The sequence below is a fragment of the Melanostigma gelatinosum genome (assembly GCF_949748355.1).
Source record: "Melanostigma gelatinosum genome assembly, chromosome: 18".
Lineage (NCBI taxonomy): Eukaryota > Metazoa > Chordata > Actinopteri > Perciformes > Zoarcidae > Melanostigma > Melanostigma gelatinosum.
The window spans coordinates 4,722,051-4,745,796 of NC_136651.1; the positions used below are offsets into that span (position 1 = coordinate 4,722,051).

The window sequence follows — 23,746 nt, forward strand, 5'->3', positions numbered from 1 at the left end:
AATAGTTTCTGCATACTTTAAAAAGCATGTTAACAGGCGGGTTCAGCAGGATTGTTCGAAGCACCTCTAGAATTAAAATGATTGATGTATTCTGCTGCATACAGGCTTCTCAGAGTTGTTCCTCACCATTTCACTCCTTTCCCCCTCTAGTTGTCCTCAGTCAGTCTGCTTCAGGCAAGTGTTCAGCAGATTTAGCATACACACATTGTGTTCTCCTCACAGACTCACTGGATTTACCTTGATTAATTGTTGCTGAGTCAAGTATTCTAAAGGTGCGTCATTCTGTATTGATGGTAATTAATGGTCCACGGCTGACATTGAAATGATGAATGCATCACTGACACCCTCCTCCTCAGCATCTCCTCTCGCGCATAGAGGTTGCCATCTACTGGTCAATCTAAGTCATGACATGAGTGAGATGTTTGGCGATAGACTGCTCATTGAACAGGTTTAACTGAGTCACACCCAAACTTTGGTTTGTACTTTTCAAAAGAAAATTGGACTATATATTCTCAGTTTTTACACAATATTAAAAAAACTGCGTCTGCCAGATATAATAGTCTTAAAATTAGTATATATATTTTCAGAGTCCAATGATACGTAGCAGAGCCCATACAGTCACTTTAGATAAATGTCAAAGAGCACCTCTTCTGATCTTGAGCTGCTCATTCTCTCATTCACAACAAGAGCTGACCAGAACCTCGATTGACAAATTGCACCTGTAGGATTGACAAGTTACCACAAGATGTCGCCACTGAGAAGACTTTGGGTGATATCGCATGTGTAGGTTTCTGATCAGAGCTGTGAAACACATTTATGGACAGACATTTACTGGCCCTCACTTCTCAATTTCCCAGCCTGACAAATAAGAACAGAACGAGAACTAACCACACCTGACTGTATGTACTGTACTGTATTGATGTTGATGGGAGTCCCAAAAGTCCTAAAATTAGGACAGTATGAATATAACTTGAATCAAATCTGTATTATTTTATCTCAAAACCTTTATAGAGAGCCCAGCACACACACAAACGTAGACCAAGTGTCACTGACGAGGACTTTTGGTACTAACTGTAAATTCCTACCAGACCTCTCTGGGGAGTCATAGTAACTCTTTACCATGCCGTGCTTTCTTTGATAATCACTGACTGACAGAGTGAAACCTGTATTTGTTTGTGAAAAAATTAAAGATATTTGCACTTATTTGGGATATCCTTTTTCAGTGCATTACTGTCTGCTGGGCTTCAGTCTGCTTTGGGGTGTGATTGGGATGCTTTGAGGGTGTTTGGTCATGCACCACTGTCACTAAGCAGCTCTTCACATCCCGACAAGCTCATTGTTATTCTCAAGGCGCCTCATTCTCAGCCGTCATGAAATACAGTATAAATCGCTCCGTCCAAACTCAAGAGCCATCAATGAGACTACACAGCAAAGCTGCCTTTGACTTCACAACTCACAAGAAGATCAACCCAGACCAGCACTGAATAGTCATTTTGTTTCAGTGTTTTATTTCCATCTAATAACTTTAATGACCAGAATAACTTCCATGAATAATAAAGTGGTGGTATTCTCAGTCTCTGGAGGAAGGTGAGTGTCCTCACTTCTCTTAATCCAACCAAATGTTTGCCTTTCCAGCCCTTGAATAGTTTACTATAATAGAGTTGAATCGTTTAATATGACCAAATGTATCTCCAACTGATAAATATGAGCCTAAAACTGCATTTCCTATCCATCGGGTTACAAACTCTAATGGAAAAGGGGGAAGAAATGACACAATTACCACCCAATGAAAAGAGATCTTACACATTTTAGCATCAATTGCATCGGTGTACATTCAGGGTACAACCAAGGATTCATATATGTCAGGAAGTTTTGCAAACAAGATTTTTGCAACTTGGTAAAGCTTGGGTGTGGCACATTTTAAAAATTGAGGCAGAACCACATTTTCACCAAATGTACATTATTATTAAATTAAATGTTGGATGAGATGTGTCACTCCCTGTCTAGGCCTATAACTACCATTGCATTTTAGTTGTAATCTAATTTTGTATATCCTGTTTTAGACAAAGGATCATGCATATCGGTGAGACACACATGAAAAACCTATTGCCCATATATGGCTCTAGAGGGCTGAGTTGATTCAAAGTTCCAAAAGTGCAGTTTAGCTTTCTCTGTAAATAATTAATGTTACATTTTGATGCATCCGTTCATAATTGCTACTGAGATTCTGTTCCATATATTTCGTCACCGTGTCTTACTTTTCTTTCTTATTTATCAACGCATGTATGTCTAGTGTACATTTCCTCTCTGACTCTTGCTTTCCAGCACAAACAACTTCAACCCATGTAAAGTTAATAATCACACCCCAATTTAGGAGTTTCCTGGGGACCTTGAAGGCAACATTCTACGTCGCCTACGCTTCTAACGACTCGCGCAAGAGCCGGGGCTCCGCCCACCCTCCGCGCGGAGCAGAGGCGTTTGAGTAGAGACGCACACAGCGGAGTCGGTCCATCTCTGCTCGCAGCAAGGCCACTGCGGGAAGATGGCGACGGAAAAACTGAAAAATGAAGGAAGAGTGAAAATTGGACATTACATTCTCGGAGATACACTCGGTGTGGGGACGTTTGGAAAGGTTAAAGGTATGTCCGACTGTCTTTTACGTCTGTTGCATCCTGCCAACTGAAAGATGGTGGCAATGGGAGCTTCTAGCTTAGCATGCTAAGTTAGCATGCTATGCAAGCTAACTTGTCGCAACGCCAGGAAAGGTAGCACACTTGTTGTCCTCATGTCCTGCTAGTTAGCTCAACTTGTTTTCTGACAGACATGACGTATTTTTCGGAATGTAGCCGCAGATGCCAACGACTGCCACACAATGCAAGTTATACGACATAGGCTTCTGTTGAGCCACATCTATTTCAGGTAGTGGCCGGTTGCGTTCTGGAGCTAGCTAAGTTAGCCCGAAAGCCACAAGTCGCTTGTCAAGACAGACTCCGGGAAGTATACCCGTCTTGACTGGCGGTGGTGTTGCTAGCCATGGCGCTAGATGGGTCGATATTAACGAAGAGCATTTAGCTATCCCCGATTCGTTTCGTTTCCTCTACTCTGTTTTTAAAACCACGCGATGCAGGAATGTTCTGCAGCTCGGAGGTCTTCAACTCTGCCCTCCTTATGAGTTGCGTTTGCCGTCTGTGGAAGAGACCGCTATTAGATGTGTGTAGGGGGGGGGGGGGGACCCAATCTAGTCCGTGTTGTCAATGAGGGCTGCACGATTAGTATGTCAATAAATAGCTTTGCTTGTATCAACAACACCTATTGGTCTAATGATTTTCGACAACGCCCCCTGTGTATTTCTTCATATTCTCCTCTCAGCTCTGCCGTTATTATCGACCTATTCTGTAGACTGTCCGTTTTACCATGCAGTGCAGTATGAACTCATGATTGAGCCCATCAGGCACTCTCCAAAAAAAACAAAAACATTCAGAACAGCAACATGCTTTATTTGCAGACCGTTCCCAGTGAGTCATCTCTGCACTTTTTGTGGTCGACTACATTATTTTGCTCTGTGCTGATTACTGGAGGCTTGGTTCATAGTTCACCACCACAACTGGTAAATCAATAGCAGCTGTTTACTAACACCCCCCTCCTCGTTTTCATTGAATGGTAACTTGTTCTGATATGTTCAAATATTTGTTCTCTTCCCACTGTTGCATATCGCTGTTTTCATGTGAAAATTATTTTTACTTGAACTAAAGGATTACATGTTCGGGTTGAGATTACATTATCCGGTATTTTGATCTTGTCAAGCTATTGGCTAAACCACGTCTTAAAATGTGTTCATAGTTCTAGATATGTCCGTGTTTTGGAGATGCACTTTTAGCTTTTACCATCACTTAATGCTGTTCAGAAGTTTGGGAATGCCTGCCTCAAAAACATGATACGTTAGTCAGTTAATACTATGTATTTTTTAATTGTCTTTCATGCTTTGAGGTTCATGCATTAGAAAGTTCTCTTTACAAATAGGCTAGCTAGCTGTTGTTTTGGATGACGGGTTTGCAGAAAAGGTCCTTTGTTCATGGAGAATGAAACGCTGTACAATGGTTCAAACAGACTGACAATTAAAATGGCAGAAAGATACATAGATCCCTCCGAGCAACAGTAAGAATTAAATAATAAGATTAATAACAAAATGAATTGGAAGCTTAGCATCAAAATGTGTGCAGATTTAAATAGGAACAAGTTTCTGTTTCAGTTTTAAGTGCACAATAATGCCTTTAACAAGCTTGAATATCAACTAATATTATTATTAATTAAGGTGTGTTGCTAAAGAAAAGCTATTCTTGAAACATCACAATGTAAAAAGGTTAGTCTACGGTTAGCACTATCTGAATTGCATCACAGAATGTCAGTTAAATATATAATGGGCTGACAAATCAAAGTTTAAACCTAGTCAGTCTCCTCGTTGGGTAGACTTCAGAAAGCTCAAAGAAAAATGGCTGCACAGAATATTTAGAGCCCAATTGCAAGCACCGTTGTGATTCAGCAGTGATCTCTGGTCACTAATGCGTTTCTGGAGTGGAAAACAAATTCAAAATCTATGGGTATTTGGGGCAAAAATGGCCAAATTTATTTCAATCTTGAATTATACTTAACAGGTGACTCCAAACTTTCGAACGTCAGTGTATGTCCTGTGTTGTAATTGGTATTGCTCATGTCCGCTCATCTTGTTTTACCCTGCAGTTGGCCAACACGAGCTGACCAAGCACCAAGTGGCCGTGAAGATCTTGAACAGGCAGAAGATCCGCAGTTTGGACGTGGTGGGAAAGATCCGCCGGGAGATCCAGAACCTCAAGCTTTTCAGGCATCCTCACATAATTAAACTGTAAGTCCTAGATTACACCCTGCTCGCTGCTCCATAATCCCCCTGCCGCCACAATAATGCCACCCACTGAGCTATTTCAAGGCTTTAATGGTGTGTTTGAGAATACTTCCATGTGGGGGCATCTGTCTGACCCAGTCTCCTCCCCTCTCAGTCCCTGGCTCACTCTGCTTTATTGCCTGATTTCCTCTCTGTTGACCTTTCATTCTAATACGTAAAAGTGCTTTATCACCATCTTTCTTCATGCCTTGCTGTGTGATCGCCTCTCCTTCAGTTTCATATTCACTAAAAGTTGATTCATTATTTATTTACAGAACTCGGGGGTCTGTATTTTGAATATAATACAACAGGGTAGAATTGTCGCATCCTATCCAAAAGCTATTTCCTCTCCGGTTTCAAATAGCTAATGGCGCATGTGTTTGTGCAGACCGATACATGGCGGCATCATTTTGAATGAGTGATTGTTTAACTTCACGTCTGAACGCTCAGTACATTGTTGATGCTTAAATGCACATTTGCGTCAAGCAGTGCTGTAAACCACTACACGCCTGAAGTAAACACTCCTTTTGGCAACACAAGAATGCTGTGGTGGTGCTGCTGAAACTGCCACTGATAAACAAATAAATATACTTCCTACCTTGTATCTAAATGTTCACAGGAAGCAACTAGTGCTCAAGGCCACAGTTACAGGGTCATTAAATTCATGAGGTGTGGCATGAAATACCAGCTTCATGTCATGCATGCACAAGAATGTAAACTTTTTTGTGTGTGTTGAGGAAAGAGTTCTTTGACCGGGCGCACAAACACTGGGGCAGAGTGCACAGCATTGCTCGTCTATTGAGGACAAGTGAAGCAATACAACACAGTACACCTTCATTTGGTTTACAGGAGGTTTGTAGCAATCGTGACAAATGAGCTGAGCGGTTGCTATCTGCAATGCTTTTGAGTGTGAGACTGTCTCCTTGCAGAATAGATCAAACCACAGACGTGCCGTGTCGTAGATGAATGTAATTGTGGTGTTTTTATTTAACATGTATGCAAATACATACAAATATGCTTTTCTTGCTTGGAACAAGCCTCTATTGTTTGAAAGCTAGACTCCGTAGTTTATTTAATGTGCTCCAAGCACGAGGTGCGTTTCAGAGCAGCATCTCAGGTTCATAAAGTGTAGCACAGCGTGCCTTTACTAAATGGGTTGTTTTTCTCACAGCAAGGCATAAAACTCCAAGATGTTATGATTTAGTCATGTTCTTGCTGGAAATGGAGCCCAACATGTTACGTTTCTACAACATTACACCGTTGGATACAAAATTCACGAGATTTAATAGCATGCTTTCCTATTTGTTATTCCTACAAATGATGAAATAATAACTCATAACTGTATTTGAGCGGTGTTATATCTCCTAATTGTTGATGATCCGTATGATTTCCACTTTGTTTTGATGTCTGCAGGTATCAGGTTATTAGCACCCCTACAGATATCTTTATGGTGATGGAGTATGTCTCGGGAGGCGAGCTATTCGACTACATCTGCAAAAATGGAAAGGTAATACACTATGATACTGGGAAATACATTTTCCTTTACTCTTTCCATCTTGTCATATGTAGCAGATTTTGCATATTCTGTTTCCAGTGAGGGGACCAGCACATTGTGTACTTCTGTGTTTATAGCCAGCCTTTGGTGCAGATACAGCAACCTGTGAACCAGAAACTGGCTTGAAAAGATAACATAACACCACACCAAGTGCTGCTTAGTCAGCTGAGATGTGCTAATTCACAGAGCGAGAGTCACAGAGAAGATCACACCTCATGGATGATTTCTGCTTTGACAGTTGGATGAAAAGGAGAGTCGTCGGCTGTTCCAGCAGATTATTTCAGCAGTAGACTACTGCCACAGACACATGGTGGTGCACCGAGACCTCAAGCCTGAAAATGTGCTGCTTGATGCACACATGAATGCCAAGATTGCAGACTTCGGTAAGCGTGTCAAGTCCTAAACCCAGGTCTTCACAGGTGACAGTATTTGTTCAAATTATGGACACAATAATACAGAACTTGGTTCAGCAACTACATTTATTGTAGAGTCCATGTGGCGTTTTTGACTATTAATAGGACTATCGAGCAATGTCCCTGTGTTTTTAGTGTTTTATTACATGTAGGGATGCACCAATCGTATTTGCCGAATAGCTATTGGGGCTTATACTGACCGTATTTTACCCGTGTAACATGTTGTGCAGGATTATCAAACATGATGTCAGACGGAGAGTTCCTGCGAACGAGCTGTGGTTCTCCAAACTATGCTGCTCCTGAGGTCATCTCAGGAAGGTAATGTTTGCCGCCATTAGATGTTGACACTGACTGAATAAACAAAACCCAGTGAGGTGTGGCGTTCATGATTATAGGATTGTTTCCTTTTTTTTACCTCGTCCTCAGGCTATATGCTGGTCCAGAGGTAGACATCTGGAGCAGTGGGGTCATTCTCTATGCCTTGTTGTGTGGGACGCTTCCCTTTGATGATGACCACGTGCCAACACTCTTTAAGAAGATCTGCGATGGAATCTTTTTCACCCCGCAGTATCTGAACCCTTCGGTAATAAGCCTCCTTAAACACATGCTGCAGGTGGACCCCATGAAAAGAGCCACCATCAAAGAGATCCGGTGAGCCCGACGAGATTAATTACAAAGTCAAACTATTGCTATAGCGTTGCGTTCGTGGTCTGTGGTTTGTTTGACTAAATAATGTCTCCTCCTGCAGAGAGGATGAGTGGTTCAAACAGGGCCTACCAAAGTACTTGTTCCCTGAGGACCCCTCCTACAGCAACAACATGATTGACGACGAGGCCCTCAAAGAGGTATGTGAGAAGTTTGAGTGCACAGAGGAGGAGGTCCTGACCTGCATATACAGTCGCAACCACCAGGATCCATTGGCCGTGGCCTACCATCTCATCATTGACAATCGTCGCATCATGAATGAAGCCAAGGACTTTTACCTGGCGTCCAGCCCTCCCGACTCTTTTCTAGATGACCAGCACCTGACCTCGTCCGGCGGAGCTGTGTCTGGCATCATCAAGCCCCACCCTGAGCGCGTACCCTTCCTGTTGGCGGAGACTCCACCCAGGCCTCGCCACACGCTGGACGAATTGAACCCCCAGAAGTCCAAGCACCAGGGTGTTAGAAGGGCCAAGTGGCACCTGGGTATCCGGAGTCAGAGTAGACCCAATGATATCATGTCAGAAGTGTGCCGTGCCATGAAACAGCTGGATTATGAGTGGAAGGTAAGGAAGAAACTCCATGAGAGGGGCAAAGAGGAGGAAATGGGCCTAAGATAGAGTACATTTAAACAGGTTACATTATACAGTCACTGTTTCTTCACCCTTCATAACTCTTCCAGGTTGTGAATCCTTATTATCTGCGTGTGAGAAGGAAGAATCCTATTACTGGGATGCAAACCAAGATGAGCCTTCAACTCTACCAGGTGGACAGTAGAACCTACCTCCTCGACTTCCGTAGCATAGACGGTAAGCTTTAATTCAACTGTTCTGTATCAATTACATTGACTAAGATGTGAGTGAGAAACAAAGAAACTGATAGTTGTGTTGCTCTCTAAAGTTGTGTGTTTTAAACAAGTCTCGTATCACTTATTTACAGTTGTTGATGATGTTCTGCTATGCTCTGAATTCAGCTTCCTGTATGTTGGTTGTGTTTCCCTGGGTTCTATCCTGTAGTTTACTGCCTCAGTGAAGACTACGTAAATGATTGACTCAGGGTTGAGGGCTTTGGCTTTTTGCCTGTGTAGGTGCGCGGCGGTACCTCAAAGTCAAATATAAGATAAGAGTGTTGTGAGCGGAATTAACGCAGCGAAGGCATGCTGTGCAAAGGGCACGAGACTACATTTTGACTGCTGCCACAGCCGAGTCAGCCACAGCATTAGCTGCAGTTGTCAGAGGTGGTTTTAAGGAATGGAAGGCTCCATTTTTAAAATAACTTTCAGGGGCTTATTTTGAGGGAATTCTACAACTTTTCAAGAACTGCATATAACCTTTTTATAGCCCTTAATATGGAAATATAATGAAATTAAAGGTTTTTTGTATTATGTAGAAAACCTTTTGTCTTTTCTTTAGACGATATGTTGGAGACGAAATCTGGAACTGCTACCCCTCTCCGATCCGGGTCCGTGGGCAACTACCGCACCACTATTAAGAACGATGTCGACGGGGCAGATGCTCCAGCCACGTCTAGCACTGTGCTCCCCACCAAGGCCGCAGAAGGCTCCTTAGCGTCATCGCTGACCTCGTCCATCGAATCAACGGGAGGGGCGGACACCGCGACCGTCCCTCGACCGGGAAGCCACACCATCGAGTTCTTTGAGATGTGTGCGAATCTTATTAAATTACTTGCACGATAGCTTGCAAAACAATCGCTAGCCTTTTTTCCTCTCAGTGTCTTTATAGCAACAAGCATGCAAACTGATTCATGGCTCAATTCATCCCAGCTGAGGATGAGCTGATTGTTCCATGGCACTGACGCAGGTTAGTGTTCCTAAGTGGACAGGATGTGTACTGAGCTGACAGGGACTGTAAAGGGTTATTTGGAAAGATGAAAGATGGGCTACCTAATAGCAAGGACAGAACAACATTTAGAAAGGGGGTTTTACAACTCCCTGATCAATTTAATGGTAAATGTCCACATCCCACCTATACATATATGCGCAAGTGATTACACTGAATTGTCTGTACTGTAGCCAGTGAGCACTGCTTTCCCAGTACAGAGAACAAGATCAAGTTTTTGCCTGCAGAGAAGGAAGCCACATGTTGAGGGGTTGGGTGGTCCGGGTGGCAGTCGCATATAGGGTGCAGGTAGCACTTTTGCACAAGTTTCTTTTATTTCTCGCTGCTCTTGTTTTTGTTTTCTTTCTCTGTGGGGAACAGAGAAGCGGTGCAGATGTATCGGGGCTCTGCACTGGCTATAACAAGGGTCGTCATGTCCATCAGTCATTGGACTCTGAAGAAGTGCAATGAGTCCTTTATTTCTGTCTTGTGTCGGGGACAAAAGAATGCTTCATCACATATATGTGTGATTTTCTTTTCTTTAATATTTTTTTGTGAATTTGAGTTGTCAGCGACTAAATTTTCATGATTTGTGTCCTTGTTGTAAAAAAAGTTTGAATTTGTCTGTCCCCTACGTTTTTATATATAAAGACATGAATATATTTATCAGTGGATGGAGTGTTGGTTCTATCGGAAAAGGGATTTTGGGTTGCTTTTTGTTGCATCAAGATCTATTGCTGGATGGTATACATTTTCCTTTTTTACCGACTGGTTTTTAAATCAATATCGCAGCTTTGTTTCCTTCAATCATAATTATTCTGATACTTGATTGTCTCCAGATAAATATAGCCTGCTTTTACCATTTAAGAGGTATTTTGCCATGACAGTCAACATCTAGAAATATATAATTTTCAGTGTCTCATATTAAAATGACACGGTGGTTTTGACTTCTTGTTGCATTTCCTCTATTTCTTTTTTGTTTATAGATTAATAATTAGGATTAGAGTATAGTCACTGAATGAAATGCCTTTTTTTCTCTACATCCAATTTGTAAATGCCAACTCATCAAAAGTGCAAAGGCCTCAGGGCTCAAATTGAGTAGTAGCAGTTACATGCAATGCATCGGCGATGTCTGTTGGCAGGTGAATGCATCCAGAATATTATCATTTTGGGGTTTTATTTTGTCCACACATTCCCTTTTACATACTTAACCCTGAAACATGCTGGATAGATTGCAGTTCTTGTAGAAGGAAAAAAACATCACGCAAATATTAAGATCTTAAACGGTGTTGGGGATTTATATTTGATAAAGAAAGGTATCGGACAAAATATACCTGCAAGCTCACAAAGTCTTGGATATATATGTCTTTAATCACAAGTGTGGTGCATCTCCCTCCATTTCCTGTCCACAGTCTTAAAGGTTTAAGTGGTGTCTGTTTGGCTGCCTTATCATTATCAGTCCTGTTTTTATGTAAAAGGAGGAATCCAGTGCCGATCAAAATTATTGGCACTTTTTTGGGAATTTCAAGTGTTGAAGTCCACAAATTATTTTGTCAGTGTTAATTCACAACTACTGTTAACAATTCACAGATTACTTCTGCATTACCAAAAAAATGGAGAAAATTCTTAAATGCAAAACGTAAAATAAACTTCGGTAACTGCTGACACGTTTTAATCCTGGCAATAGAGGGAAAACAAAGCAAACTAACTGGTTTCTCATCAATCATTTTTGTCTTAAGTAAATTTAACCGGGTTTTACTGAACTTTGCATCGTAATATCAGTCACTTAAAAAACGGTTTGACTTTATTTGTGGTAAGAGGTGTTAGCAGTTGCTCAAGGCTGTTTCTTGAGTTTAGCTCTACGGCTTTAAAAATCTAAAATATCCCACCGGTACAAACAATTCTACATTCCAAAATGATGATGGAACAAAAATTGCCAAGAGTGACAATACTTGTGATCAACTTGTTTCTCTTGCTGGTTTGGACTGAAATATTTAGTTAATATTTCACCTTTTTATTTTAAACTAAACATTTTTAGTTTTATAGGGCAGTTGAGGTTTTGATTATTAAAACTTCTCAAGGGATTTGTAGGGAAGATGAATGTGTGAAACCGTGACCTTTTTGACAGTTTATGGAGTCGTGTCCTGACGATAAGTTCTGCCAGTCTATGTGTTCGGACTGCTTCAAATAAATAGTGTTCTATTTTTGTTTGTTGTGTAAAGGGACCCTACCAGATTGACAAATGTACCGGTAAATCTAAATGGACAGTGTTGAAATCATTTGTATACACAACTGCCTAATAAACCGCTAAATTTCACACAATTTTGCTGAAGTTTCTCTGCATGTTTTTAGTCTTTGGACAGCTCACATGAACATGAAAGATGGTACCATCACAGCCATGCAATCAACAGTACTAAGGAAACTGAATGTTACTCTCACTGCAAACAAGGAATGTCCTCCAACAAGGAGGAGGCTCGTAAACTCACAAGGAAGTAAAAGTGATCTCATTATTTGTTATTCTGGAATCACACTAACTGATTTAGCTATTCAGGTAATTATGTGTAATATTATAAGTGATGGAACGCAATCCTTATTTTAGATCAAATTTACATTTATTAAAAATGAAATCTTCTATCAAGAGATTGTTCTGAGTCATCCCTGTGGTGCCATCTAGTGGGCAAAATGGAGACATTGCATTTAAGTAACATTTTACTGTAAAATTTACCAACATACTTTAATAATGTGTAATATATTTGTGTCCTGAACATACGCATCTGCATTATCATCTGTACAAAAAAAATATGGTTCGTGTCTCTTTAAGAAACGGCGTAAACATTCATACAACTTCCGGGTCAACCAATATGGCTAATCGCAGTTAGCTTGTCCAGTTTTGCCCACGGAAAGCTGTAGAAGTCTGCAAGTGCAAATGTAATATGTTATGTTAAAATCAACTCAAGTGCAGTCTTGTATGAGCAAACCTACGGAGCAGTCAAATTTAGGCTAAGTGTTAGCTAGGTCATTAACGTTAGAGCTAACGTTAGCTAGCGTTGTTGTGAGAGGGTTGTTTTTGTTTATTAGCCAACTCGTCTTGCTGTTGTAGTTAGTTAGTTGTTAGACAACTAGTTATATGCCCTGTGTTTAAACAGCATATATACCTAACTGTGTCAGCAGGATTGTCGGTTAACGTTAAGTTACTTAGATATGTATCTGGCAGTACTATCACGTTAACATTTTTGCAGGTTTGTGATATTTCAAAATAAAAGTAAACTTTCACGTGCTGATTGCATGCTGATTTCAGATGTGATTTCTAGTCATATACTCGGTAACCGCCACCACCATCACCCTTTCCCCAAACAGAATGGCTTCATTTGGCTGGAAGAGGAAAGTTGGTGAGAAGGTTTCAAAGTCAGCGGTGCAGCAGTTTGAGGCCGAGGCAGAGAAGACTGAGGATGCTGGGCCAGGTCCGGGTGACGAGGTGGACTGGCTGCACGCCATCAAACGGCGGCGAGATATCCTGCTGGAGGACTGTGCAGCCAAGAGCCAGAGGCTGAAGGATGAAGGTGCAGTGCTGGCTGAGCACGGCAGGTGAGGGATGCTGCATAGAGCTGGCAAAAGGATTACAATTTAAATCTTATTTCAGCCCATGAAACTGAGGACTTCCTGTCTGTGTGCTGCTGGATTCTTTAAGTGAACATCTGTATTTGATAGCAGATGTTTAATACACTTAAACCAACTCTCCATCCAGAGGAAGTTATCACCATAGTCAGTGAACCATCCGAAGGAGGGAGAGGAGAGAGAGATGAGGATTACAACTCTTCCAGCTTTAACTATGTGATTTAGTTGATAATGAGACAAACTTTCTGTTTCTACAAACAGCCCAAGGAGCTCAACTTTGCATCAACAGGGAGATGTCATATGTGAAAGCCTCCAATGGAGGGCACCATGGTACAGAGCACTGAGAGCCATCCAACGCAGCTAAAAGCTTTCTACCGACTTCTACTACAGTTGCATTATTTAAATAGTGTAATTCAAAGGCCCAGCCAAGAGCCATCTGAACTTCAGGTTTCCCTGGTTTTCATTGAATGGCTTTTTGTGAGATTAGTAGGTGTGTTTTGGTGTCAAGTGTATGTTCTTGTATAGATTTGGATTTCAAAAGCCAAAGAGCTGTATTCCTCTCAGGACGAGATTGTAAATGAATACAACAATAATTCATTTTTTGGCCAGGGGAGAAGCTGGTGTTCAGGCCTTTCAACACATATTTAGGAGTGGAAGGGAAAAGCAGAAACATGGAGCAATTTAAGGAAAGCTTTCAAACAGGAAGTGATTTATTCATTTTATTTTTAAAAACTTTTTATTTATTTCAGTTGCTGTTACACTGAACAAAAAACGCCACAAAACATAGTTAATGACAAAAAACAAACAAACAGACATAAAAGTGAAAATAAAAAAAGTAAATTAATATATAATAAAAGTGATTTATTTTTATGTTTAAATTGCTCCTACAATCTACTCTAGCACCCTCTGAAGTATGCTCCTGTGGAAAGTAAATGCTATGGTAAAGAATGGTAATGATTATTATTATTCTAAGTGATTTATTGTGTGACTCAAAACGCAAATAAAATCACTCGGCTGCTTTTCTTTTTTTTATAGACACTGCTATATGGCAAAATAGGCCTTTTTAAGGAAGCGTTGTCTGCTATTTCTTCCATGATAATTTACCTTTTTAGCCGTATAACAATCACTTTATGAAACCCTCCTCAGTCCAGAAGCTGTAGAGTTGTTGGCCTTAGTCACAGCCTGTACCGGTAATTGTGTTTGCGAGGGGAAAGTGGATTTTGTTGAGGGGAAATGATGTCGTGCTCCGTAATGGCTGTTCAGAGGTTTGAGATGCTGTCTGGTCGGGGATGTCAGGCAGGATGTTTTTTTCTTCTTCTCCAACAACATTGACGTCTGATGTAAGTCTGTCATTACGTAGGTCTACATGCTCCGGATGTAATCAAAGAGCTCCTCTAGTACCTAGTTGGTGATGGAAGTTTTGTGGCTGTTTTCTTTATTTTCAAGACCAACAGATATTGTGTTGTATAAACGTACTCGTGTCACGACAAGCTAAGTGTACATTTTTCAAACATATACGTGAGATTTCCTCTTGAACAGTACACACGGATACTGTCAACTCTCTACAGACGCAGTAATCTTCACAGCAAACTGTTTTCTGTCAGATCAGCTGTTGCTGACCTGCAGAGGAGACTCTTGATAAGGATGTCAGTCATTGCTGCTCATGCACGAACAGACTGGTCGACACTAAAAAAAGTAAAATAAGAGATAGCCAGTGTCTGACTGATAAACGAATGGTTTAACAAACGAAACCAACAATCAAAAAGAACATCCTATGATGCGTATTGCATATTCATTTGTAAATGTGGCTCAACGGGCGTTCGCTCGAGACTGTTGTCGTTTTAAATAGGTACAAAAGATGATTGACAGTTCTCTCCTTCACTCAGACATCAGCTTTAACACTGAAAAAACAAGGCAGTTGTTTCGAAAACTTCATCAAATTTCAGAAAAGCACTAAGGTAGAAACAAAAAGCCCATGTAGTTCCAGAAGTATGCCTCCATTTATTTGTTTATCAGCTTGTTTGAACAGTTGTTCAGGACGGTCCTGGGTTATGTGAGGCAGCGCGTCATACGTCATACAAATGCTGCACGTAGTTTGCTGATTTGTCCGGCTTCCAGCTGCCATGCTGAGGACATTTTTCTGGCTAGAACTGCATTTGCGAGGTGTGACGTGACTCTCGGAGGCCATTTCAAATGACCAACGTCCTCCGAAGGTCTTCTTTTTGTTCCTGAGATTAGTTCACTGGTTTAGTGATGTTGCATGCACGTGTTGGGGCACAGTTCCTTCGTTTGGACATGTGTGTAGAATGATCATAATCCCCCGACCCTCTACACTCTTTTCAGAACAATAACATGCTGCAAATAGCTCGTGTGTTACACATTTTTTTACTCTTTTCTTTAAACGACACACGAGTGTGCACTTCCATCATTCCAATGAATGCAGGTTGACTCATGTACAGAGTTGTAATGACTGTAGAGGAGTCGTTTTTAGTTCATGGGGCGGGGTATTAACTTGCTCGTTGCTTAATTTCCTCTCACGAGTTTGTCTTTTGCCTCATGTGTCGGCAAGATTTCCACACTGCTCTAGTTCTGTTTCCTCTCTTGCTGTTGAACAGCAGTAGTGTGTGTTTTCTCAGGTTCTGGCTGTAATCCGAGTTGTATAACTGATCAGTGTTAATGGTCTCGCGTGGCTTTAATTGCTTTTGAATTTTTTCAGGACATCCTTCTTCATAAAGACATAAAAGATCTACACACAACAGACATATTGTGTTGTCAAACCCAGGATTTCACCTCATAATCTCTCCGAGCCTTTGTCTTGATCGTTCTATTGAAACGAGTCCTGAGTCAATATTGACTTGAGGAGGCGAGGGATGTCGGAGTGAGCATGAGCATGTCCATCAGGGCATTGCAATTGTCCTGGAAACAAGAGTTTAGTTGTGAGGCCTTTTCAAGGCGCTTTTCAAAGGCCCGTCAAGTTTCCGTAAAACGTGTCCTTGTTCAAATTCAGTTCTTTAAATAAAGGTTATACATGACGATTCACTTTCGTCTTTTAGCTGATAACTACAATAAATAAAACAATTTGCATTTTGGAACGTAAAAATTGACTTTGGGGAAGTGAAAAACAAACGAAAACATTGATGTGTGGATTCATGTGTCCATTCAGTTTGTAAAAAAAAAAAGGTTAAACGTCGTAAGAATATATGCAAAACAGATCAGTGGTGAGGCTGCAGTGTGACTTCTGTTCAAATGTATGCAAATCCTGTCTATGTTTCTCCTTGCATGTCTGACAAGGAGCCAATAGCAGGGTCCCGTTGGCTCAGATGAGAAGCTGACTACCTGACGGGCTTCCCTGTAGACCCGCGTGTGTGTGTGTGCGTGTGCGTGTTTGCTTAGCCTGCTGTAGCCCTTTATACTCTACAGGTAGACAGGTGTTGCAGTATACGCTTGCAGCTGTACAGCGTCAAGAACTCGTCGTTAAAAATAAGGAACAACTAAAATGCACAAAACTCAAGATGATGGCAAACTGAAATATGACTCGGCTACGCTTCATAAAAGTTTATTTATCTCCGCTTTTGAGAAGTCCTATGCAAGAATGGATCGGGGAAGGTTTGGGTTCTGTATTATATGCAACAGCAAAAAAATGACGGTGGAGAAGGGCTGATATCCACCAAACAAACGTGCCGCAGAGTGTTCGGTTACGTAACGTATATCAAATCTCAGGGCGGAGGCAGTAGAACTCGGCGTCCAATTTCGTTGCTTTATGCGATGATCCATTTGAGTCCGTCACGCTTCAGCGGCGCATTATCCCAAGACTCCAACACAAAGCCGTGTTCAACTCGATGGAGAGCAAGATATCTGCGTGGGGCGTCGACCGCTTTGGTAACTTTAGATCACAGCCAACAAACATGCTCTATAAATAACTCACATGCTTATCCATTAAGTTATGTATCACACTGCTATTTAAGGTGCACCAGTAGCAACCAGGTCACGAATTATGATGCAATAAACAAACACCTTTTGTGTGATTCATCTCTTAGTTCTATAATGTGTGTGTTTGACCCGCAGTGTGTGTTTTCTCTAGGCACTGGGAGGCCATTAAGAAGCTGGACGAGGCCATCCAGCTGACTCCAGACAACCCGCTACTGTATGAGATGAAGTCTCAGGTATATACTTTACATTGTTATGTTTACATACTTAATGCTTTATTTCATTTAGTCTTAAAAGAGTAAACCACCGATTCAGCGTTGTATCCTATAAAATGACTGGTGGACAGTTTGAATGCTTTACATGCTTTAAGCAGCCAGTCTTTAGGTGGCGTGGTTAGAATGGCCTTTTGACCACGTGGCTGCTCCGTTGTTTCCCGGCAGTGCTGGTGTGTCTAAGATGTGATGCAGCCCAACAGCTGCCCTCGGGGTTTGGGGGTGTAGCTTTACATCTGGGTAGAGGACGATGTAGATTTTCTGACGGTGGTTTTGTGTTCAGGGTGTACCAAAGAAGTCACAGCGAACACACACAGCAACGTTCCAGATAACTGGACACGTCCTCTATTCATGCCCTTTGGTTTGGGAATGTTACTGAGTGACCACCAACATGGTGTGTGTGTGTGTGTGTGTGTGTGTCTGTGTGTGTGTGTGTGTGTGTGTGTGTGTGTGTGTGTGATTACTTATCAGCCATCACAGCCACATCGACCCTCTTTCGGCTGACGCTTTGGAATGTGTGTTAGGCTGATGCATGGTATCAGTGCGGTGCTGACAGGACTAAAAGTCTGCCGCATCTTTCCAACAGCTTCAATGTTTTTGGCTTTTTATCTCCACTTCCTTGTTCCTTTCTGTCGTTTCACTTCCTCTTCTTTTGCCGTTGTTCCTCAGCTGCTTTTCCTTTTTCTTCTAACATTGGCATCTGTAAATGGTTCCCATATGTTTGGGAGAAGCCAGAGGAGGCGGACAGAGAAGCTCAATTCTTTCTTATCCATTTACTACAACAAACACAATTAAATACCTCCTTATAGCCCCGACCATTGTTTGCCTAATATAATATTGTCCATTATAGGTTATTGGGTTGGAAACCATTAGAGGACCAGGACTTGAAAACCACTGCAAATGGGATTTTATTTTCCTCCATTGCTATGACTGACTTGAAACATGACATGAGCACGGACATTTTTCTGCTGCGCTTCAGCTCCAGTGTATTTTCTTGACGACACATGGAAAAGCACATCCAACCTATTGTTGTCCATTATCAGGCTATAAATAGACTGGACCTCCTCATGCTCCCATTACTGATCCACACGACGAGGATGCTTTCACTGATGCTGGTCCTTTACTTCCCTTCATCACTTCCTCCCAATTTAACTCAGTCAGCATTGTGCCTAATACGCCACCTGTCACTCTGAACGTCTGTTGCAGCAGACTGCGGTGCGCTCTGGAGGAAATTGGCTCCATTTGTAAAACTGTCATCACATCCTCTTGGCTGTATTCAAGCTCAGCTCATTAGAACGTGTTGTGGATTGTGCGGTAAAGTCATGAGGTTAATTGCTCTTTTCCAATTAACACTAATTGCTATGTTCCATTATGATATGCATGTTTGAAAGCATCCTTCATTATGAACCAAAAACTCTACGCCCCGTGCATGTTAATAGGTTTTACAGCTCTCATATTGTTATGCAAATTAGGCATTATTCGTTTAAGCTTCTTGACAGCTTGTCTTGTACATGACAACAAAGCAAAATTGTGACTGCAAGCATCCATCAACTCAGTGTCTGAATAAAAGATGATTCCAAAGACTGCTGGTATGCAATGATATAAAACACATGAAAGCATTACAGGCGCTGGAGGCAGAAAATGATTCACATATTTGCTTTAAAATCTATTTCAACTCTTGTGTTAAGATTGTGAATCACACACGTGTTGTCCTCTTGCGGAGGTAGCGCCTAAAGAGTCTTTCATCATTTTGTGGTTTCTCCACAGGTACTGACCATTTTACAGGAAGTGTTTCCTGCGGTGAAGGCGGCAGAGATGGCGGTGAAGTTCCGCCCCCTTTGGTGGGAGGGCTGGCAGACTCTGGGCCGTGCCCAGCTCAACCTGGGAGAGGTGGACCTGGTGAGTTTGGCTGGCAGTGCACTCCGAATGAAAACAAAGTAGAATGCGCTGTGCTCGCAGAAGCTGTCCGACGGCAATCGGATGCAGGGCTGTCGACAAATGCGAGCAGTAGGTGGAGGAATGTGTGACTCACGGCGAGAGGAGACGTGCAAACAAAAACTCTGAGCATTGATGATTGCAGCTGGCACCAACATTCACGCAGTAGTGTTGCATAACAATGCATGGCCTCCTGCTCACGAATGGTCGTCATTGGAAGGGCCCCATTTCTGTTGTGAATGTTTGATTTTTCAATAAACTACGCCTCTTTCTGTAGCCGGCTATAAATCAGTGGCGTATTCGCTTTTGAACGGCTGTCAAGGTACGTCAGTTACTTCTGTTTACTTCTTTCTGCAAACTCCTCCTGAGATGTTCCTCTTTCAAAGCACACCCAGTCGCCCCGGGGGTTTGGACGATTGCTCAAATTTGCCGCAGAACACGCCGGGACCTGTGGGTGCATGGAACCCACGGATCTCAGTTACACCGTCCGCCCATTCAGAGCCAAGCAAACAAGGCTGTACTCCGAAACCCTTCTCTGAACGCCGCCGCATGTCACTCCTAGAGCGAGAGGACCTGTCTTACGGCATCACAAACAACAATGGGAAGTGTTGAAAGTTACCGGCGCTAAAACTAAACCAAATATAGACGCACCTCGTTGTATGATGAAGTTACTGGAAAGGAACAGTGGGGGAGAAAAGGCACATCTATTTTTAGCAAGGCCTGTTCAGTCAAGTTTTACAGCTTTGTGTGCAGCAACATGTTTGAGTGGTGCCTGTTTGTGCAAATGTGAGGGCAGCGATTCCCCACAAGTCTGTTCTTTCCCTTTGACTTCCACTCCTGGAAAATACCCAAATAAAACAAACGCCTAGCTTCTGATTTCATCTTTCAAACCCTTCTTTTAATCTCTTTTTAAAACATGAAACACAGCATGAAGGCTCCATCGCCATTCATCTCCTCGTTGTTATGATTAAAAAGCCGGTTAATCTGCCGACTGTGGCATTTTGTCTGTTGAAGCATTTCTTTGGAAACAAGGTCGTGATGAGACTTTAGTCTGTTCAAGATTGAACTTGTTTTGGGAACATCTATTACAGTTAACCTGTCAAAGACTTGTTTGTGTTACAGGTGGAGAACATTTCACAGACCGGTTTATTTTTTGTTTCGTTACTAAATGATTTGTTGGTTAAGAAAGGCCAGTTGGGAAGTTTGTTTGTCTGCTCGTGAAATGACTTCCTCGGCCTGACTTGTATCACAGGTTGGCCGCGAGGCTTTTGTCCCATGAATGACTTATGGCCGAATTAAATTGGATTTTGGTGAGAGCTGTGACTCACTGGGAACAGGTGCAACTGAAAAGCTGAGCTCAGTCGGACGTTAACTCATCACAGATGCGTCTTCTCATCTGTGCATGGCACTTGTTGGACAACTGGTGCGACTTCCATTCGAGATGAGCTGATCCGTGGAGTTTTGCTTCACTGCGTTTAGGCTCTACAGTGGGACCAGACGGTGTGAATGTGAAGAATTTGGTTGGACGGCAAAATACACAGACTCTCTTAGCGTCGACACAAATCTGTGCTTGAGTCTTTTATCTCTCAGTTTACAGTCGCAAAGCATTCACAACACAAACAGACCACCTTCTGAAGGGATCACACCAACCGCGATGCTGAATTTGGCCGAGGGCATAAAGTGGCCCCACTTCCTGCTTACTGCGCCCTTTGCTCAGACCTCAGACGGACGGACGGACGTAGTAACACCTGGCAAAGTTCTCAAAACCACTTCTGTGGTGGTTCCTGCTGCAGTATGGGTCTCCGGGACCATATATTTGCCACGATGACTCGCAAACACACTCGCAAGGTGAAAATAATACCGGTCACGCGCTGTTGCGGCCGGTATTGCATCGGCAGCAGCAGCAGCTCATCAAGCTGTCAATAATTAATGTTAATTCAGTGTGTATCTTGATGACAGGCCAAAAAAAGAAACTTGGCTGTTGTCCGTGAGTGTTTTGTGCCGTTGTTTTAACAACTTCCAACAGATTGACGTGTCTTCTCTGGTAGAAATGTGATCGCGTCAGGTCAGTTTCAGGACTTCTGCCAGTTCAACTTTTCTTCATATTTATTTGAGAACTGCCTCAAAAAGACCTCATGGAGCTGTTACAGAGAAGATTATACTATTGTTTCGAATCTTGAACTCTTCAAGTGGATTCAAGTTCACCCAAATGTAATTTATTTAATATTCTTCATTACCATATTACATAACCAGACATCTGTCAGAATAGATTCATGATGTACCTCAGATAGCATGCATGGATGGATTTACTGTTCACCGTTTCACAGCCAGCAAATAGTCCCAGCTAAAGCTTGCCATCAGGTCCCACGGACGACAGCGGCCGTTTTTTATTTCTGTTCAGTGGGAACATCGATCTACAACTGCACAGTCAGCTGAGAGCTTATTGGCGTCTTCTTAATGAAACCATAAATCGACCTGCAGCACGGCACAAAGAGTGTTCGTCTTGCTGGTCGACGGGCCCGCGATGTACCCAACCTGCTCATTCAGCTGCGGCATACCATTCATCTGCGAGAGTGACGGTGAACCCGCGAAAAGGCCGTAAAGAATTCGGGCTGAACTTGTCAGTTTGTTGGAGACTATAAACATGCCTTCACCCACCTTTCATGACCACCCGTAAAAGCTTGTGTTTGAACTCTACGCTCATGCCGAACTTGTTCCCCGTATAGGCTGTGAGGTCCTTCCAGGTTGCGATCCACCTGTGCCCATCAGAGCGCACCCTGTGGCAGGAGGACCTGGAGTGGGCATGGAGGTTACAGAAGCAGCACTTAGCAACCAAGGAGAAGACTCGGCAAGAGGAGGAGGCCAAAGAACAGATCCTTCACGCCCCGGAGCTCGAGCGGGACTACGACTTTGAGTCTGATGAGGTGCTCGCCGCCTGTGTGGCGGTCGCAGAGCGACAGACGCGCTACGAGGAGCTGAAGAGGACCGCCGTGGTCATAGACGCTGAGGGGAATATAAGAAATGTACTCGCTGGGCAAGAGGGATCAGAGGAGGCAGCGACGCCATTACAAGAACAGTTTGTCAAAGTAAGAGGACTTTGAAATGGTTTCAGAATGACTTGATTTTCCCGGTTACATTTTTTTCGGACTGAACGGTGTTATTTCTGAAACCACAGTGAGTGTGTGTGTGTGTGTGTGAACCTGCAGCATTAAGTAACCTCTTCAGAAGCAAAAGTGAGAACTGACAAATTCTGCTGACTGTTTAAATACGTCACAATAAAAGACAGTCGAGTTGTGTTGGTTTACATTTTCCATCCCTTTCATTTTAATTGTGTAAAATTTGCAAATGTAAAGTTTTAACATGTTTTGAAGCGCTAAACTTGAGCATCTTCCAGTTCTGTGTTTCACCTCTTAGCGCAATAACACGTTTAGGATCATGTATACAATCAAAGATTTATGTTCGGCTGTTTGCTTCTATAGCACATACCATTGATTCATCTTTCAGAATAATTTCTCCTCCAAGATTATTAAGGCACATGATCGTGATGAATAAGCAGAATAAAACAGTTCCCAGTCTTTAAATCCAGATCATGGATTGATCCACTCTGATGCGTTGACCTGTGAGGTTTCAATGTGCGTGTTTGTGAAACATGAGCGTGCATGCTCAGCAAATTGTCAATGAGTGAATAAACATGAATCTAAACCTGTGATAGTTCCCTGTGTTTGTTTTCTCATTGGATGTCTTGTACTTTTATGTTATCTGGAGATGAGTTGCAAGATTTTTACCGACTTGTTCCACAGTTGAGCTGAAGGTTAAGATGATATTGATTGGTGCTTGAAGAAGTAACCAGACTTTGGCTGCGGTCAAATGGTCTTTCCTGCTTGACCTGCATGATAAGAGCTGGTCGAATTCATTTCTTACCTCCTTTAGCAGAGGGAACACTGGACCATCCTTTAAGAAAGGAAAGGAGACAATGCTGTCTCACAAGTTCTTTCTGGATTACAAAACAAAGGGTTTCATTTTTAAACGAGACAAAGAGAACGCATCTCTACAAATCAATCGAACTTAAATACAAAGAGAAAATTATGACATCGGTAGACACGCCCTCATCTGTAACGCACCTAATAGCTCATAGCTGGTGCAGATGTTGTTTTACAAAGTTGCACAATAAGATCGATTGAGATCACTTGTGTGCAATCAGGGTGTGCCAAGTGAGTTTATGATAAATACACATGTGTCTGGACATAGTCCAGCTGCCGCGCACTTGAGTTGTCATGAAGATTGTTTTTGCAGCCTTGTGCTCTGCACAGGTCCGCCCTACATCAACACTTGGGACATAGAACAACCGCACGACAATCTGCTCCACAAACCGACAACACACACACACACACACACCGAATCACTGACTGTAAATGCCACGCGTAAAAAGTCGCATCATGAACACTCACTGCTTTTTAAAGTGGCATTTTCTAACAGCCAATTGTTTGCACACACACACATAATGTGTTTGCTGATGACGTGGAGAATGATTTGGATATTTTTTCTGATTTCGCCATCTGTAACCAGATGGCCAA

General features: G+C 42.3%; 2 protein-coding genes across 3 annotated transcripts; both read left to right on the forward strand.

Annotated features, from left to right (window-relative positions):
* The first annotated feature begins 2,503 nt into the window (after window positions 1-2,503).
* Window positions 2,504-10,089, forward strand: prkaa1 (protein kinase, AMP-activated, alpha 1 catalytic subunit). The gene is made up of 9 exons (XM_079289232.1): window positions 2,504-2,639; window positions 4,738-4,879; window positions 6,329-6,422; window positions 6,709-6,853; window positions 7,114-7,201; window positions 7,310-7,534; window positions 7,632-8,151; window positions 8,268-8,394; window positions 8,998-10,089. The coding sequence occupies exons 1-9, from the start codon at window positions 2,543-2,545 to the stop codon at window positions 9,279-9,281; spliced, it is 1,722 nt and encodes a 573-aa protein (XP_079145358.1). The 5' UTR covers window positions 2,504-2,542; the 3' UTR covers window positions 9,282-10,089.
* A 2,189-nt stretch (window positions 10,090-12,278) lies between these two features.
* Window positions 12,279-22,852, forward strand: ttc33 (tetratricopeptide repeat domain 33). Of its 2 annotated transcripts, none has more exons than XM_079288812.1 (5): window positions 12,279-12,351; window positions 12,781-13,008; window positions 17,120-17,201; window positions 19,005-19,136; window positions 21,899-22,852. In XM_079288812.1, exons 2-5 carry the CDS (start codon window positions 12,782-12,784, stop codon window positions 22,271-22,273), a joined length of 816 nt encoding a protein of 271 aa, XP_079144938.1. In that variant the 5' UTR covers window positions 12,279-12,351; window position 12,781; the 3' UTR covers window positions 22,274-22,852. The 2 variants fall into 2 exon arrangements, with proteins under 2 accessions (XP_079144938.1, XP_079144937.1); XM_079288811.1 differs by having other exon boundaries at window positions 12,286-12,662.
* The last annotated feature ends 894 nt before the right edge of the window (window positions 22,853-23,746 follow it).

Excerpts from the sequence above, each read along its gene's own strand:
- prkaa1 (XM_079289232.1), top strand. The coding sequence starts at position 2,543 with ATGGCGACGGAAAAACTGAAAAATGAAGGAAGAGTGAAAATTGGACAT. Across the intron at positions 2,640-4,737 it reads GACGTTTGGAAAGGTTAAAG|TTGGCCAACACGAGCTGACC; the intron begins GTATGTCCGACT and ends TTTACCCTGCAG. Across the intron at positions 8,152-8,267 it reads AGCTGGATTATGAGTGGAAG|GTTGTGAATCCTTATTATCT; the intron begins GTAAGGAAGAAA and ends TAACTCTTCCAG.
- ttc33 (XM_079288812.1), top strand. The coding sequence starts at position 12,782 with ATGGCTTCATTTGGCTGGAAGAGGAAAGTTGGTGAGAAGGTTTCAAAG. Across the intron at positions 17,202-19,004 it reads TGTATGAGATGAAGTCTCAG|GTACTGACCATTTTACAGGA; the intron begins GTATATACTTTA and ends GTTTCTCCACAG. Across the intron at positions 19,137-21,898 it reads ACCTGGGAGAGGTGGACCTG|GCTGTGAGGTCCTTCCAGGT; the intron begins GTGAGTTTGGCT and ends TTCCCCGTATAG.